Source organism: Terrapene carolina, unplaced genomic scaffold, assembly GCF_002925995.2.
Source record: "Terrapene carolina triunguis isolate 2854851 unplaced genomic scaffold, T_m_triunguis-2.0 Scaffold228, whole genome shotgun sequence".
NCBI lineage: Eukaryota > Metazoa > Chordata > Testudines > Emydidae > Terrapene > Terrapene triunguis.
The window spans coordinates 4,660,800-4,678,180 of record NW_020664579.1 but is presented as its reverse complement, the minus strand read 5'-3'; the positions used below and the strand labels follow the sequence as shown (position 1 = coordinate 4,678,180).

Below are 17,381 nucleotides of genomic sequence, written 5' to 3'. Positions count from 1 at the left end.
AATAAAATAAAATGCGCAAATCTATGCCTAATCAAACTAAATACAGAAGTTCCTCACCAGTGCCAGAATGCTCCCTTTTACAGGCTAATCTCCCTTTAGCCTGGGTCCAGCAATCTCTCACAACCCCTGTAGTTACTGTCTTTTGTTTCAGTTTCCTTCAAGCATCCTGGGGGAGTGGAGAGGCTCCTTCTTTAGCCAGCTGAAGACAAAATGGAGGGGTCTCTCCCAGGGTTAAATAGACTCTCTCTTGTGGGAGGAGACCCCCCTCCTCCCTCCTATGCAAAGTCCAGCTCCAAGATGGAGTTCTGGAGTCACCTGGGCAAGTCACATGTCCCTGCATGACTCAGTCTTTACAGGCTGAAGCCATTGCCCACATGGAATCTTGCATGTCTCCAGGAAGACTTCTTATGTGGATTGGAGCATTCCAAGATGCATTGTTCCCCAAGTGTTTCCTGATCAGGTACTTAACCTGGCGAATTCCTTCCTAAAGAAGCTGACCAAATGCCTCCCAAAGCTTACTTAGAAACCAAGCAAGCATACAGCCCATATTCTTAACCTCAAGTAGAAAATGATATATATATGTACAAATAGGATGAATAGATATAGTAGACCATAACCTTTACGGAGATATGTTACCTGGCACAGGCAGCACAAAACATATTCCAGTTATGTCATACATACATTTATAAGCACCCCCTCCCCATAAAGCCTTATGGGGTACACTGTCACAGCAGGATTTTGCTGGCAGCTGTTCGCTGCAGTCCAAAATCCTTTTGCATAGGTCACTAAGCAGCCATTAATGTACGTTTTCACATAGCACCTCTTCCTTGCCGAAGATCTCAAAGCACTTTGCAAACTGTATAAGAAACTCGGATCTGTGTCAGCTGTTCAACAGCCCCACAGCAAAGTAAGCAGGAAGTGACGAATCCTATAATGAACGTCCTGCTGGCAGTGCCAGTTAGGTAAACAGGATGTTAATAGCGCACCTGGAATTTGTCCAGGTCTGATGTATATTTGGGGAAACAGGAAGGGGGGCTTTAAGCACGTGGGCGCCGCTTGAGAATTCCCATCCTGGGAGCAGCACAGTGCCGCCTTTCGCTGTGTTAGGGCACTGGCTCGCTGAACTGCTATCCCCACTCCCTGCAGCCCCTGCGTCGTCTGTGAAAGTCACCCAGCCAAACGCTGACCAGGCCTCTATATTCTTGGCTTACAAGATTTGATGCAGTCGCAGCCAAAAGTGGGTGTGATGGCAGATGGTAACTACTCTTGGTCACTGTCCTGGAATCCAGTGGCCTTTGGGAGGCTGTGTTGCCTAGTAGATAGAGCACTGGAGTAGGGGACCTGAGAGACTTGGGTTCTATTCTTGGCTCTCCCACTGGGTGATCTTGGAAAAGTCACTTCAGAAATTTGGCAATTGTGACTATAAAACCCACATGAATGGGCAGAGGGAGGCTCTAAGGGGCAGGCATTGCCCCTGAAAATGTTTTGGCGTTCCTCCTTGGAAAGGGCCTGGTGATGCTCACTGCTGGTGCAGATCTTGGGGTTCAGGTCTCTCTCTCTCTCTCCACCCAGGCTGGGCACAATTTCCACAATACTGACATGAGTTATGTGAAGAAACTGTGTGGCACGTTCCTGCATGGGCCCAAACTGCCAGTGAGGTGAGTGCTGTGGGATGTAACACTTGGGGCTCTTTTGAAGGGTTGGAGAGGAGAGGTTTCCAGGCCAGGAAACACCTACAACGCTTCAGATCCTCCTCTTCCCCCTCCACTGTACCTCTGCCAGCCTTTCCCTGTACAAGAGCCTCGTGTTGTGGAGATCCCGTGCTGGGGTACTGAACAGAACTTGGCTAATGCCCACTCGTGAGTTGCCAGCGTTTAGTGTTTTTTGAGGATGTGTGAAACTCAAACTTGGGGCCAACTTAGGACCGTCCTCTGTCCACGCCTCCACACCTTTCCTCGCCCTTTCCTGCACCTGTCTCTTAATACTGCAGTGGGCTTCGATAGCTCCTTCATCCAAAGATCTGTGCTGCGCTCCCAGACACCACCCTGTATCTTATAGACATGGGGTCGGAGGAGAACTGAAGCAAAGTGTCTTGTCCAGCATCCTACCGGAAGTTTGGAAGTGCTGGGAATGGAACCCAGACCTGACGCCCAATCCTGCGCTTTCAGAATCCTGCTTATATTTACACAGCCAATGTCCATCTAGCTCGGCCCTGGATGCGGGAATCGCGTGGTGGAATTTTCCAGCCTTATTTTGCAGCAGGCCAGATGAGAAGTGCAGTGGACCCTTCTGGCCTTAATCTGTGAATTGAACTACAGTAAAACCCCATTTATCCGACCATCCTGCTCTCTGTATTGACCGAACAACCAGTGCACGCAGCTCCAGAAGTGGGCCATTTCAACTGTGGCCACTAGATGGCGCTGCAGCCTTGCACTTCCCGTTCTCTGGATTATCCGAGTTTTTGATTATCCGATCTGGCCCCAGTCCCAACTAGATCGGATAAACGGGGCTCTGCTGTACTGTAGAGTGTAATACTTGGGGCTCTTTTGAAGGGTGGCAGAGGAGAGGTTTCCAGGCCAGGAAACACCTACAAGCGAACTTGGCCTTACGACATTAATCCTCCATGTAACCTGGACGGCTGCCTTCCATTACAGGGCAGCGTTTGCTGGAGACGTGAACTTGCCGGACAGCTTTGACTCCCGGGAACAGTGGCCGCATTGTCCAACCATTAACGAGATCAGAGACCAGGGCTCCTGTGGCTCTTGCTGGGTAAGAGGATCATACTGCTAGAGGGTCGGTCTACCCTGCAGTCAGCTGGGGTTGCGGCAGTGTCGATGCACCTGAACGAGCGAGATCAAAGCTAGCTCCAGTAACAATAGCAGGGAAGCTGTGGCGGCATGGGCTTGCCACTCAACTCTGTACCCAGAGTCCCGGGCAGGCAGGGCTAGCTCGGGCCACCGCCTGTGCGACTGCGGCTTCACTGCTGTTGTTTCTGGTGGTTTAATTAGCTCTGCATGCACATAACATGCTGCTCAGAATTACTCCAGGGATGTGTGGGTTTGCCATTAAACTGCAGAGAAGCTGTCTCAACCCATGGGATAACCACTGGGGTGCAAGGTCTCATGTCTCACAAAAGGAGGGGACCTGTCAATCTGTGTAGTGGGAGGTGAGTGTGTGTGATCTATGCTGCCTTATATTTTCAAGAGAATCCAAGCCTCCGTGGGCTGCGGTAGCGTCTCTATCTCCAAACGACTGGACTGAGACACACGCTGATAAAAACTCCATCTTAGAATAGCCCTGCGCAGTGATCCTTGGTCCACCTGTCGAGGAGGGACACAGTGCTGCTATTACCTAGTAGTGAATTTAACAGCCACCTGCAGTTGGCTCTCTAAAGATATGCGGCTCTATTTGCAGACTGGCTGAAATGTCCATCAGCCCAATATGTGCAGCCTTGCCCACACGCCCCTCCGGCCCAGCCAGCAATCACCGCAGTCGGAACAAATTCCCTTGGGGCTGGAGCCACTTTAGTGCGTGGTCCAGTTGTGTCTCTCCTTGGTAGCAAACACCCCAGCTCCTCCCCTTCCCTTGGAGGGTGCGTGATGCTCTTCCCTCTTGTTTTGTAGGCGTTTGGTGCGGTGGAGGCCATTTCGGACAGAGTCTGCGTGCACACCAACGGCAAGATAAACGTGGAAATCTCGGCGGAAGATCTGCTGTCTTGTTGTGGCTTCAAGTGTGGGATGGGGTGAGCAATTCTCATGCTTCAAAGAAATGGCCAGTAGGACCTTTGTGCCAGCCCAGAATATAAACCAATGAGCCAGACCATGCACTGCACTAACCTCCCCCTGACTTTCCAGTCTAGGATCAATAAACATGAATGTTCTGTGTAGTGCCTAGGGTGTAAAAGGGAGACCTTGTGTTGTCCACTCTGCTGCCGAGGACCTTTAGTAATGCTCATCAGGCATGTCTCTGGGTTCGAGGGGAAACAAATGGCAGCAAAACCTCCGTGGTGGTTGGATGCGTGCTCCCACGCTCCCTGCAGCTTAAACAGCTCAAACCCCGCACCTCTGCAATGTTCCGGTTCGAGTAGCTCCCTTCCATCCTCTGGTACTCACTGTGCCTCTGAACTGTGTCGACCTGTTGGCCCTAGTGTGTCGGCGCCGTTCCTTCTCATTTCTGTGTTGTACTGACATGTAAGCAGGCACACGGGGATTTCAAACCAGCTGTAGCCCGACTTGCCAAGTGGCAAGGTTATTAGAACCTTGGAAGAATGCGGTATTGGAAAAAAACTCCCATCTTTTTTGATCCCTCTTAGTGCTGGTCATTGCAGATCTTACCGCTGCATAAAGTCCTAGCTCTAACTTGCGACCTCCAGGCCATCTCCCTAAATTGAGGCTTTGACAGAAATGGAATGAGTTGATACCCTCCCCTTTGAGTTGGGACTAGAAGCTTCAGTGTTACGGCCATGCTTTTCTGTGACTCCTCTCCAGACTGGAACGTTGGCAGAAATATTAAATCGTGCAAACTCCAGGGTGTCAGATTAGCTTCCCCGTTGCCTGGCTGGTGGAAGACCCTGCATGAGAGGGGAGTTAGTGTAAAGCCTTGACCTGCAAGCAGATTGTGCCTGGTCTTAGCTGTGAGCACATGTGGACTCCCTTTTGCTGCAGGGGGACCGCTCCTGTTCTTTGAGTTAAGCATGTGCGGAAGTGTCTGCAGGCTTGGGGTCTGTGACCACCTGGGCCCTGTGCTAACCCCAGTGTTGCTGTATTTCCCTGTCTCAAGTCCCGCACAAACTGAAGCGTTACACTTGGAGAGTGCAGAGCAGGCCCTGCCTCTTAGACCAGGAGCTTGGGAGTCAGGACTCCTGGGTTCTCTTCCTGCTGCTACTGGCTGTATGGCCTTGGGCATGCCTAGTTCGTTAGCCTTCAGTCGAGTGGGCACGGTGTTCCTTGGGGGCAGAGGCGTGCAAAGCAGCTGATGAAAAGGTGACGCAGGCAGCAAATGCTGCTTGTAACCGAAGAGGAGGCAGTGGCCAGAGTACTGACTGGGAGACCTAGACTCTGTCCTCAGCTCTGCCACTAGCCTGCTGCGGGACCATGAGCAAGTCCCTTCACCTCTGTGCCTCAGTTTCCCCATCTGTAAAGAGGAGCTATGTATTGCTACCCTCCTTTAAGCACTGAGATCTAGAGAGGCAAAACAGCTTGGAATAAACCCTCTCACCCACCTGGCTCCAAGCGGTAACCGTTCTATTGTAGCGGGAGCCTGACCATCAGCGATCCGCTTCGATACTCACGGAGCATCTGAATTCTCTAGTGCGTGTGCTCGAGTGTTGCTAGATGAACTGGCTTGTGTCGAAAGCGGCCCGCTGGCTGTGCCAGACCCCTTCACCCAAAGCCCTATGTGGAAGCTAAGCGCTGTGCCTAGGATTCGTGACTGACGTGCCCGTGGTGGTTCTTGCAGGTGTAATGGCGGCTATCCTTCTGGAGCGTGGGGATACTGGACTGAGGACGGCCTGGTGTCCGGCGGGCTCTATGACTCCCACATGGGTAAGCCAGAAGCCATGCAGGCTGTTGGTGCTAATCAAGGGAGTTGGACTATGTGGGTGTCGCGGTTACAGGGCTAGCCTCTGACCCTTTCTCTGGTCTGAAAGCACCCACCCACCCACCCTGAAACAAGCATGAGGCCTTATGCCCTCTCCTTCCTTGGGGTACAATCCCACAATCTTCCCGCTCTTAGACAGGGTCCTGGACTGCAGTCCCCTGTGCATGACCCCCACTTACCCCAGCAGCCCTTTGCCCCGGTGGTTCTTCCCTTTGTGACCTATGGTGAGCACAGTGACCCGAAACAGCCATCTTGAAAACCCAAATATTGTTTGTGTAGCCACTGAACCAAGCATAAGAGAAGAGTTTTTTAAACCAGAAGGTGTCTGTCTTACCTAGACCTGTTGGTCTTACTCCCACCCCTCCTGACCCCTCAAGGTCTGGGTTCAGCTTGGCTCTCTCCCTCTGCCCTTGAGGGACTGACTTTTAAATGCAGCCAGAGGCTTTCTCTCTCTCTCTTTCCTGAGCTTGGCTTTGCTGCCAGTTAGAGCTCGGCAGGATGTTGGAGGCAGCGCTAGTGTTTGTTTTTTAAAGCGTACTGGAAAGGATACATGTACGCACTGACACCCACTCTTCCTTCCTCTTCGCATTATCAGACAATCGCCCCGCATATACGCACACGGTAAGCATCCTTACAACACAGCCACAGCATTCATAAACGAGGGCAGGGCAGCTCCAGCTCTGTCTCGCTAGGGACCGGCTACTAGTTCATCTTTTAGAGATGACGACTGGCTCTGATGGAAGGAAGGTAGGGGTGGAAGGTTTGGCTTTAACAGAGACGTCTCTTAGGATAGCACAGGCAAGTCGCCATGAGACATTCTCTTCCCCACGCACTGGAAGGTTTGTGGTTCATAATTACCATCCTGCCATGGTAAACTGGACCTAAATTCCTAAGGTCCCTGGATTCTGCAGCAGGCTGGGATCTCTGCAGCAGTGTTAAACATTTGAATTATGAAAGCTAATACATCAGCTGTCATGCTAATATTTGTGTCAAGTTTGATAATGCTGCAGACCCTTGTACTGACGACACAGACATTGGGGAGAGGGGATGGAAGCGCTAGTAACTGGGTTGGGGATGCTTGGCCCTAGGGAGGCATAAAGGAGGTTGTTTGAGAATGTGGGCGGAGTGCATTTGCTGGCTGTTCATTTCTATCCATCAGCAGTGGAGGTATCAGAGATGTGACTTGGTTTATCATTAGGGTTCAGAGTTAACACCATGAGATGCATGGGTAGGTTACGTGTCTGCAGAAGGAGCTGTTTCAGGCGGACTCTGGAAGATATCCCCGCATCACTTTACACTTAGGGATTCGAGAGCGTTGGGGCAAGGGGCTGTGGAGTGGTGGGGTACGTGGGGCCCTGCAGCACTCTGGGAGAGCAGCCTCTGAAAGAGGTTGGTGGGGGAGAAGCTGTCTGACCTCTTCTGTCTAACCCAACAGGCTGCAGACCATACTCCATCCCTCCATGCGAGCACCACGTCAATGGGTCACGACCCTCGTGCACTGGGGAGCAAGGGGACACCCCGAGGTGCGACAGACACTGTGAAGCAGGCTACTCGCCTTCATATGAGAGTGACAAACACTTTGGTAAGAGGAAGCCACTTGCCCTGGCCTACACTAGACCAGTGCCCTTCTCTTGCCTTTAGATTCCGAAAGGCCTAAGGGCCTGCCTGTGCCGGGTCAGTGCCGTGGCCTTGGCTCATAGCCTGTCGCCGGGAGTTGTGAGCATTACGTGAACAGGAGGACTCAGCCCCTAGCATGGCTGATACCTTAATGGAAAGTGTGTGTCGCACCTTCCGGTGCAGGGGTGGAATGTCCCTCCGGCAACCACGGCACTTGGGTGTCCAGTGTAGTTTGAGCTGTTGCTTTTTAATGTGCTGCAGCAGCTAGAAACAAGAGCCAGCGCCCCGTGGGCCAACAGCTAGTGTCCCCAGACCAGCGTGAGACCCTCTGGCTGTGGGTGGACAGGTGACTGCGCTTAGAACCACAGTAAAAACGTGCCCCTGCTGAGAGAAGAGGAACCGCACGGGAGCCCTCTATTGCATCCCTTCACGGGAGAGCCATTCAGAGTGCACGGGCACTGCGCTCCGGAGCTCTGCCTCTGACGTCCGCGGGCACCGGACCAAGCCCCAGTAGTGCCCTAGCCGTGGTGCTGTGCAGGTCTAGAACCCAGCGCGGAGGGCACTCTGGCAAAATTTCCACTGGCTCTGGGGAGGTCTCTATTCCTGGGATATTCACATTCCCAAGGAGCTCTTGCCTTGAATCCTCCTTCCCCAGCTGGATTAAAACACAGAAGGGGTTTGTTGTTTGTCAGCTGAGGTTAGTCCGTGCCAGAGTGAACCCCATATTGGAAGTTCCCTGAACTCTCCATGTGTGTCCCTGTACTCGGGCTTAGCTAGATGGTGAAACTGAGGCACGTTCTGCTCTCACTTGTACTGGGCACTCTAGGTTTTGCAGGAGGTTCTGTCTAGCTGCATCCCTGCAAAAAAGCCCAATATCCAACATCTCATAAGTGTCTGTAAACTGCACTGGCAAATCGGTACCTAGAGGGGCATGATGGTGTATGATGAGCCCTCTCCTGCTAGAACAGACTGCAGCTTTCCTTTACTATGCAGGAAAGTTAGATCTGTGAGATGGAGGAAACTCGTCCCCTGCCACGAGGGGTAGTGAGGCGTGGCTCAACCAGTCTGACTGACCATTGTCCTCTTTTTTGTTTTGTTTTTGACTGGGAGCAAAGTCAATGAGTGGCTTCTAATTTCACATCCTCCAGTGCTCAGGAGTACACTTACCCCTCAAAGGCAGGGTCCCGCATGGACCTCAGAGCAGACTGGCTCCCAGTGAAGCTACTAGAGGCTAACTGCTGCAGCTTGCACTGGCTCTGGGTGGGTTGATGTAGGTGCCCACAACTTCTGCTGAGGTATATCTGCTTCTGCTCTGCAGGAGCTACATCTTACAATGTCCCTTCCAGCGAGGAGGAGATAAAGGCTGAGATCTACAAGAATGGCCCAGTAGAGGGAGCATTTGCCGTGTATGAAGACTTCCTCATGTACAAGTCTGGTAAGTATTACAACCAGGCCTTGGCGTGTTAGCTGAGCAAATGCTTCACGGACGGGGGTGAGCGTCGCTGGGTGAAGTTCTCTGGGTTGTGTTAGGAGGAATGTCAGACTGATCACAAGCACCCTCTCTTGGCCTTTAAAATCAACATGCTGGGCAAGTGTGACACTTCACACTGGGTAAGGCACATACTATTGTTTGGGTACATGCCTGGCCCTCATCATTGTAGTTTATCATGTATTTGGGGAAACTCAGGCAGAGGTTTAGCCAAATTTTAAAGGGCAGCCTTTGATTTTTGAGTGCCTAACGTGAGAACTTGGACACAGCTTCCAGAGCCTTTCAGCCATAGCTGCTAATCCCTATGGGAGTCTGGTTGGGCACCTCTGAAAACCAGGCCCAAGTCAGGCACCCAAAACAGGTCAGTATCTTCAAAAGCATGACCAAGTGCCTTGCCTGAGGGCACCCAGTGAGTTAGTGCCCAAAGTGGGCACTGAGATCATGACTCCCAAGACTATGCTGCCTCTAGAATAATTCTTCCCCCCCCCCCCGCCCCCCAGTCATCTTTGAACATGGATTGAGGGTTTGCTGCTGCTTTCTTTAAGACTTGGCTGTACAGTGTGTTAAGAACACAAAAAGCCCTAAGGCCTTTCTGGAGTTTGGCAATACTAGGAAAGTCATCTCTCACAATACAAAACCAGAGAACTTTCATAACTTCAGGTGTGTGTTTGAATTAAGATTGTCTTTCCCAAAAATGTCCGTTGGTTGCTGAAGTTAAATGTAAATTGGTTTTATAAAAAAAAAAAAAAACTTCCCCTTCATTTGTGCTTTCTTCATTTCTTGGTGATACCAGAAGAATTTGAAATAGAACTGATGTCATTTCATTAGTTTTTTAAGTCCCCCTAAGTGGAGTCCTTGGTAGGAAAACTGGGGCCTTTGACTAGGATCTCCTCGTTTCGTATCACCCCCTGCAGGTGTTTACCAGCACGTCTCCGGAGGAGAAGTGGGTGGCCATGCTATCAGAATCCTTGGCTGGGGTGTAGAAAATGGCACCCCCTACTGGCTGGCTGCAAACTCCTGGAACACTGACTGGGGTGACAATGGTAAGCAGCCGGGATGTACTTTGGAGCAGACCAGAATGGTGGATTTGTTTTCTTTCTAGCGGGTTAATCTCCCTATCTTTAAACCGTGGTATAACTGGAGTTCTCATAGGAAGCAGGAGTTTAGCGAAGACCCTCTCTTCCTTCTAGCAGGCTGGGTAGGAATAGCCAGATTCTGTATGTTTAGCAGGAAAGTACTGACCTAGCTGGCAGAGCCTGGAGCTAAACGCTGCACAGTCCATGAGCTTGTGCAGTGGGCATTTCATGCGGTGCTGCTGATCTGGTTGTATGACCCTCTAGGACATGGGTGATTGGGTGTCTCCGGCAGGGCTCTCCAGATACTGACTGAGCCTGTGTAGGCCTTTCTATGGCTTTTCCTCACCCTGGTGCTCAGAGCATCTCCCATCTGTCCTCGCAACACCCCTTTGAAACAGGGAAGCCTTCTTCTCCACTCTGAGGGGGAACTGAGACAGAAAGGGACCTGCCCACGGTGAGCTAGGAAGTCCCTCCCAGTGGCATTTTGGATCCATGGGAAGTCCCTTGGGTTTGAGTTTTGGTGAGCCTTACCTGCCCCTTGGCTTCAGACCAGGGGACGAGATGAGATGGAAGTAGCTGATCAGTAGCCTTCATGCCCTTAATTGTGTGACTGACACCAGAGAGGAGAAACGGTGGCTGAAGCAACTCTGCTGGGGAAGGGAAGGGTGGTGTATTGGGTAGTTCACTGGGCAGGGGGTTCCTGGCTTAGCCAAACTCCCTGTGTGATCCTGGGCCAAGTCATTCTCTACCCTGTGCCTTAGTTCCCTCTGTCAGAGCTCCCTCCAGGGGTGGGGAGGGGATAAATCCAGTGGTTGAGGCACTCTATGGCCCTCATAAGCATAATAAAAGGACCTCATCTGGCCTGATCTGGGAGTATTTACACAGATGTTGTAATTGGGTGTAACAGGGAGCCTCAGCAGAAGTGCAGTCATCTAACAAGTCTAGAAGGGTGCCTGGGGCTCTCATGCCTAGAAGGAACTCGAGCCATCATGCCACAGGGAGTGTTTGATACCAGTCTGGAAAGTAAGAATGCCCTAGGTTGTGAGTGACTTTTTTTCTCTCCCATGGGGGATTAGTGACTATCTCTTTAAAACCTCTCCAGGTTTCTTTAAAATCCTCCGAGGGCAGGACCACTGCGGAATCGAATCGGAGATAGTGGCTGGCATCCCCAAAACAGAACTGTACTGGAAGAGGATCTAACCCCTGGCTTGGGTGCAACTGAAGAGATCAAACTACAAATAATCACGCCTCTGATTCTTGTATCCAGGAGCAGGCTGGGCACAGAGCCTGCACTCTTGAGACTATGGTTGAAGCTACTTTATTAAAGCCTTTTATCTTGTTTAGTTGTGTGATGGGGATGAAGGAGGTGGTTTCTGTATCGAGGCGCTAGCTGCCTTTTCTACTGGAGCGCTCTGCTCCCAAGCCAGTTTGTGTGGCATCGCTACACACAAGCATTCCCTTCTCAAAGGACTGGGCTAGTAGTGACATAGCTAATCACTCACCACAATATTGGGGTGACTGAGAAACTCTGGCTTTTACCAGCCTAGTTCAGTGAACCCTCTTGTCCAAGCTTGGGTGGAAACACAACAGGATAGGCCAAAGTACCTGCATGGTCTGGGTGGCAGGACTGGATGACCTAAGGGGTCTCTTCCATCTCTGCGATGATGCATGCTGCAGCAGCAGCCTTGCTGGCTGCTGTCCCCAAGTTTGACTTCCGCACTGTCGTGTGCCCAGAGACCTAACGGCTCAGAAGTGGGTATGTGCAAACCCTTGTCTACGTTGTAAACATTGCACATGCACTTCTGAAAGCACGTGCCTAGGTTTATTTGCTAACCTTGTTTCCTAAGTGGGGGGAGCCTATTAATGACATGATACTGACGGGGGCTGGCTCTGTATGGAGTAGAACATGGCTCTTCCACAACTTAAGCTTTTCATAAATATTTCCTCTGCTGTTCTGTTTAGTTTTTTTTAATAAACCACTCAGCTCCTCAACCATTTGTTACAGATCTGGTGGGTGATGTGATCAACCAGCCTGTTACACTGGCACATGGATGCTAAGAACATCTAACTGAACTAAAGCAACTGTGGTGTTCAAACGAAGGTCAATGTGGGGCTTGCGGATTAAATAAATTGGGCAGGGTTGCCGCCTCTCTTCTTCCAGGCAGATGCTTATCTCAGAGTGTGGTTCATCTGGGGGCAGTAGATTGGTTGGAAGCAGACTTTGGGCAGTAGGCTGACAACTGCAATGGCAATTCTGTCTTATGGTGCTTTAGTGACTGCAAATTTGAATTCAGGCTGGGTAGGGGAAGAAGGTTCCGTATGACTCTAAAGTCTTGTCTGTATGGTAGGGGAACGTACACTACAGGGGTGAGACTTCTAAAGTGTACGAACCTAGAAATGGAACTAGCTTAAAGTGCCCAGGAGAACCTTGAGCATGCTTCAGCAGGGTCTACATGGACAAATTAATGCATGTTAGAATCCTTTAGAAATCACACACCTGTGGTGCTACTTGCCTGTGTAGACCTAATTTCTTAACTCACTTCACACACTTGCAATGACTGATAATCTAGCTTTTTTGCACACAACCATCTTATTAGTTGAGTTTTTTTAAATAAGGAATCCTGTTACTGCTAATACTTTAGCTGAGGATAGGAGGGGAAAAGGAGATGGATGTAGGAAAAATGGTGTGAGTGTGGGAGGTAGTGGCACTAATTCAGTTAACTGCTGCTAGTGTAACAAGCTGGAAGAGCCTGGGTGGTGTTTAAAGCACAAGGCAGGTTTTGTTTACTGGAGAGATCCCCTGCTCCTGCAGTGAGTAACACTGAAGCACCTGTGGAGTAGGACACTTGCATTTTGTGTTTAAATATGGACTCTAACTTCTGTTGTAATCACTTATCCAATAGTAAATGGCTTCAGTGTAGCTGAGTGGAACAATTGTGCCAATAAAAGATTTCTCCAAGCTCTTGTACTGTGTTCTTGGAGGCAGTAACAGGAGAGAGTTCACAATGGGCCTCGCTGGTTAGGCTTGAAGTGGAGCATGGGCAAAAAAATCTGATTTCATCTCTGCAGGTAGGTGATGCCTCTCACAAGGGAGTTCTCCTACCCTGTGCAAGTTGTAAGGTATTTGTGGTCCCTATTACTATAGTGAGCACCTCCAGTGTTTGTCCTCAGCATCTCCCACAGCCATGAGGCTAGCTCCACCAAGGGGATTTAGACTGCAATACCTCAGTCTTGAATTAAGCAGCCAGGATCCCCCTCGAATGCATGGTCAGAGTGAAGTAAGCCAAGTGGATTTATCCAAGCCAGTGTGATGAGCTGGGGCAGTGCCTAACTAGCCTCTAGGAAATGAGAGACAGGGCAGCAGGGACTCAGGGAGCTTTGGGCATACCCACCAGCAGGAATTTAGGTTCTGTCAAAGTTAGGCACCAGCTGATTGGGTGGTTGAACCCTCAGTGTTGGCTTTAGGTGCTTAAAGTGACAGTTGTCCAAGAGCCTGTAGTGCAGCATGGAAGTGAAGTACGATGTACAACCCCAGGCTCCTGCTCTAAGCATTGCCTCATCCTTCCCTACCTCCTAAACTCTTCTGGCATGAAACCGTCAGCAACTGGCACTAACCCCCCCCCATAACAGATCCCTCTCCCCATCTTTAAATGCTTGGCCCAGGGCAGTGATGTACAACAGCTCAGGATTGAAGAAAGCAGCACCTATCAGTGCACAATTTGTTCACCACTGGCCCAGCAGCTGCCTCATGGTTTTAACAAGCACAGTGAGTAAACAGCCTCAGCTGTTAATTGAGTGAGAAGCTCAGAGTGAAGGGACCATAGATTGAAGCTGAATGTATAATACAGGCCATAAAGACTGCCACATACTTCCTGCTTGAATTAGTCTCTTTTTGAAAAACATCCACTTGTTGATTTAAAAGTTGCCAGCACTAGAGAAACCATCACATCCTTAAGTAAGCTGTTGCAATGATTAATTACCCTCACTGTTAAAGTTATACCTTAGATCTGGTGTGATTTTATCTAACTTCAGCTTCCAGCCATTATATTTTGCTCCACCTTTGTCTGCTAGACTGAAGAGCTCATTACATATGTTCCCCCTACACCTACTGATTAACATTTTGTAACTTAAATAGTTTGAGACCCTGCAGTCTACCATCATCAGGCATATCTTCAATTTATTGTGCTGCTTTTGCTTTTTAAGTGTAGAAGTGTTCACACAGGAAGACTGATCTCTTATTGTGTTGTGCAAAGCTTTCCCAGGTAAAGTAACTTCTTCCCACCTGTCAACTAAGATTTCACTACACGGGGTCATTAGCCAGCTGAATAATAGTACCTGAGGACTTCTTGGTAAAGAAATTATTTATTGTTGATAAGGGAAGCTGAGAACTTAAGCCCAGACCTCTCTGCATAAAGAGCAAAACAACAATACTCGCATCAACATTGAATTAAGCTAAGTATGTACACGGATCACCATGGAGTAGAGCTTGCCATGTAATAGCATTGTAGTGCAGTACTGGTCTTACACCCAACCACAAGACAGATCCTGGTAGAGATCCCAACTCCTAAACTTCAGTTACCTTTCCCACAATGCGTGCACATCTACAACTCCAGCTGCTTCTGCTGTTTAAAAGCAGCCCCATCAAGCTTGCTTTGGGGAACAGAAGGTTTAACAGGGAGAGAGTTGCTTCCCAGAACAGCACGGATACTCGCTCCTCAGCCCCCTTCTCCAGGGCCGTACTCCACTAGATGTTAATGAAAAGCAGGGGAGCACACTAGTCCACCATGTAACAGTAGGTGGGGTGAGTAAGAGCAGCAGCAAGCACCTGTCTTCCTTAAACACACTTACCTCTATTCGAAGACACGGCTTTAAAACTTGAGCTGTGCTAGCTAAAAGACGATGGGGGGGGAGGGTTAATCTTGAAGACACCCATCCCCTCTGAACTGAAAGCGAAGACGGCCGACCCACCTGCTTTTAAACAGACTTCCTGGTGCCAGCCCTACTACTTCTAGAGTCATCGTAGGAAGAGCCTTTAAAAGTCTGTTTCAGAGCTGGTGGGAGGATTTTCTTGAGTCCAGAGAGACCAGTGTCTGTTTCCTTCATGAAGGTTCTTCAAGACAGATTTGTGAAGCCTGCCACCCGCCGAAACTGGCAGGACAAGGCTAAGTTCAGAGCTGCTGTAAGTGGAACTCTGCCAGTGCAGCTGAGAGCAGCCCATAAGTCTCAGTCTGAAGAATTTCCATTCTTGTCTCCAGCACAGGCACCTTGAGTTTTACAGGAGCTGGAAGCAATCGACAACTAGCACAGATAACAGTATTCACTGTCGACTACTTCATCTGAACAGCCAGTGTCCCGAAGGACACAGCCACAAGGTGTCAAAACCAGCATTGTGTGTATCTTTATTGCTGACAGTCCTGCAGGCTGTATCTGCGCACCCCAAAGAGGGTATGGGTGAAAGGAACGCTGGTTTAGCCACAGAAAATAGTGGCATGTGAGGAGTCATGTTTCCAAAGGAAGTTTGAATGCACGGAGAGCAGGTATGCAATCACCCTCCTTCCAGAGCTGGTTAGTTACCACTCCAAAGAGGATACCTGTGCCTCTAGGCCATACTGTCAGCCTGGGTGGGGGCACAAATACAGGCGAGGGACCAGGGGGAGAAAGACTCCAACATTCCCCTTGTTCTCTCCAGGTCAGGAAGGTTTGCTGACTCAAGACTTGCCTCCCTTACAGCTCAGCTAGCAGCTTTTCTGCCTCCCACTCACTACCACAGCTGTAATCTCTTACTACAGTGCACCTCCTTTGCCCAGGCAGGGGCAAGGGGACCCTCACTGCATGGTTTGATAGGGAAAACCATCCCCAAGGGATGGATCAGGAGCTACCTTTTATATTTCAAGACCCCCATTGGATGGCTTGTTACTAGCAGTACAGCTGTATCCTACCAGACTTAGCAGTCATCATCCACCTATGAGCCATCCAGCCTGCCCCCACACATTCCCCACCGTAACTTTTGCTGAGAAATAGGCTTTGCATGTACTGCCATCTACTCGGCTTTCAGAAGACAGAGCACACATCTTTCAGCATCTGAGCTCTAAACTCTACAAAGTGATCTCACTGGAACGCTACATCCACGATATCACAATAGCTCTAATATTTAAGGCTAGTATCTCTTCACAATTCTTTAGTACAAGGATGGGGAGGCCTAGAACTTATGCACTCATCTCTGTACTGTAAGATCCCCAGTGAATTGAAGATTTCATCCACCTGAGGGAATGGTGGCTTCCAAGATGGCTGACTTGCTGGAAACATTCAGTTGCTGAGCAATGAAGGTACTGAGGTCAGAACACACAGGGCAGATGAGAGAACGTAAAGGCTCACGTCATGCAACTTTTTACAGGAAGGAAGTGTCAAAAAATCACAAGTGACAGGCAATTTAAAAATATCCTGGCCAGAATTCAGGTAAAACAGTCTCCCACAAAGAGGAAAAGTGAGTCTCAACCAGTCTTATTTGTAACGTGTTCTTCCGGATAGCGAAAGCAGCCAAATTCAGCTGCTAGCTAGTGGCTGCAACACACAATACTGCGAGCCAACCGACACCTTCAAACTTGCCATTCCATTCACAGCTTTAAGGGCCCACACCAGTCTGGCATCCCGCAGGGCAGCAGATCCAACAGTGAAGAGAGAAGAACCTGTTCCCAACGTTATCCATCCACTGACCTTTGCTCTCCCCACCAACCCTCAGTTCTCGCTGGCCTGTACATACTCCTCTGATGCCTTTGACATCGCACTCAGATACTGCCAGCTCAGTGCTGCCAGAAGCATGGCGCATGAAAGGTAGATGGGGGAGTAATGGTTACGGGAGACCTCGACGCCATTGGGCAAACTCATTGTCCGGATTGAGACGATGATCTGCTGGGTCTTGTTAGAAGAAGGGTCTGTGCTTGGGACCTTCTGATAGATCTGGAGAGAGAAAAACCACAAAAGGTTAGGGAGCAACCCTGAAAACCACACCCACAATTCCTATGACAATATATGGCTTCCGTGGAGGAGGTGCTATGCATATTCCAACAGGATAACACTCGTTACCAGCAATCCAGCCAGTTTTTAAACCAAAGGGGGATCAGAACCGTGCTAACTTCGCTCTAGGCAGGGAAACTCGCTAAGAGGTAATATTTTACCTGAGCACTGTGCTAACTGAACTGAGTTTAGAGGATACACCCACAGGGGTCAGTCTGCAAAGGAGTTCAAGCCACATTAGCCAGAACTTGGTTTAATGTTTATTAATCCTGCCGATTCTCTGTTAGGGCACCTACAGCCCTGTAGAGGAGTCTATTACATAAACAGGGCCCTACCAATTTCACATGAAAAATGTGTCATGGACTGTGAAATAAGCCCTTCCCCATGAAATCAGATCTCCCCGAAATCTGCTAGTCCAGCCAGGCTGGGGAGGACAGAACTAGTCGTTCCCCAGCACGGCCATTATCGGGGGGAGGAGGGGGAAATCAGACTCACCTCCATAGGCAGTGCAGACGTAAGGGTGGTACACCCTCACGTCTGCGCTGCAACAGCCCCAGAGCTAGGGTCCGGGCTTCCACCCACCCCAG

The 17,381-nt window shown here is 49.9% G+C and overlaps 2 protein-coding genes across 3 annotated transcripts in view; one reads left to right on the top strand and one right to left on the bottom strand.

Moving 5' to 3' along the window:
* The first annotated feature begins 1,500 nt into the window (after window positions 1–1,500).
* CTSB (cathepsin B) lies at window positions 1,501–12,739 on the top strand. The gene is made up of 8 exons (XM_026656357.1): window positions 1,501–1,658; window positions 2,655–2,769; window positions 3,624–3,742; window positions 5,458–5,543; window positions 7,034–7,180; window positions 8,534–8,650; window positions 9,619–9,747; window positions 10,883–12,739. Exons 1-8 carry the CDS (start codon window positions 1,516–1,518, stop codon window positions 10,978–10,980), a joined length of 954 nt encoding a protein of 317 aa, XP_026512142.1. The 5' UTR covers window positions 1,501–1,515; the 3' UTR covers window positions 10,981–12,739.
* A 1,384-nt stretch (window positions 12,740–14,123) lies between these two features.
* The window catches only part of FDFT1 (farnesyl-diphosphate farnesyltransferase 1), a 60,934-nt gene continuing 57,676 nt past the window's right edge, over window positions 14,124–17,381 (bottom strand). For both annotated transcript variants that reach the window (XM_026656355.1, XM_024194590.3), the window contains one exon: window positions 14,124–16,737. In XM_026656355.1, the coding sequence (XP_026512140.1) occupies window positions 16,516–16,737 (222 nt within the window). In that variant the 3' untranslated portion in view covers window positions 14,124–16,515. The remainder of the gene's footprint in view (window positions 16,738–17,381) is intronic.

Bases quoted from the DNA above. Each gene is read 5' to 3' on its own strand.
- CTSB (XM_026656357.1), top strand. From the start codon at position 1,516: ATGCTCACTGCTGGTGCAGATCTTGGGGTTCAGGTCTCTCTCTCTCTC. The intron at 2,770-3,623 runs GTAAGAGGATCA...CTTGTTTTGTAG, and splicing joins GCTCCTGTGGCTCTTGCTGG to GCGTTTGGTGCGGTGGAGGC. The intron at 8,651-9,618 runs GTAAGTATTACA...CACCCCCTGCAG, and splicing joins CTTCCTCATGTACAAGTCTG to GTGTTTACCAGCACGTCTCC.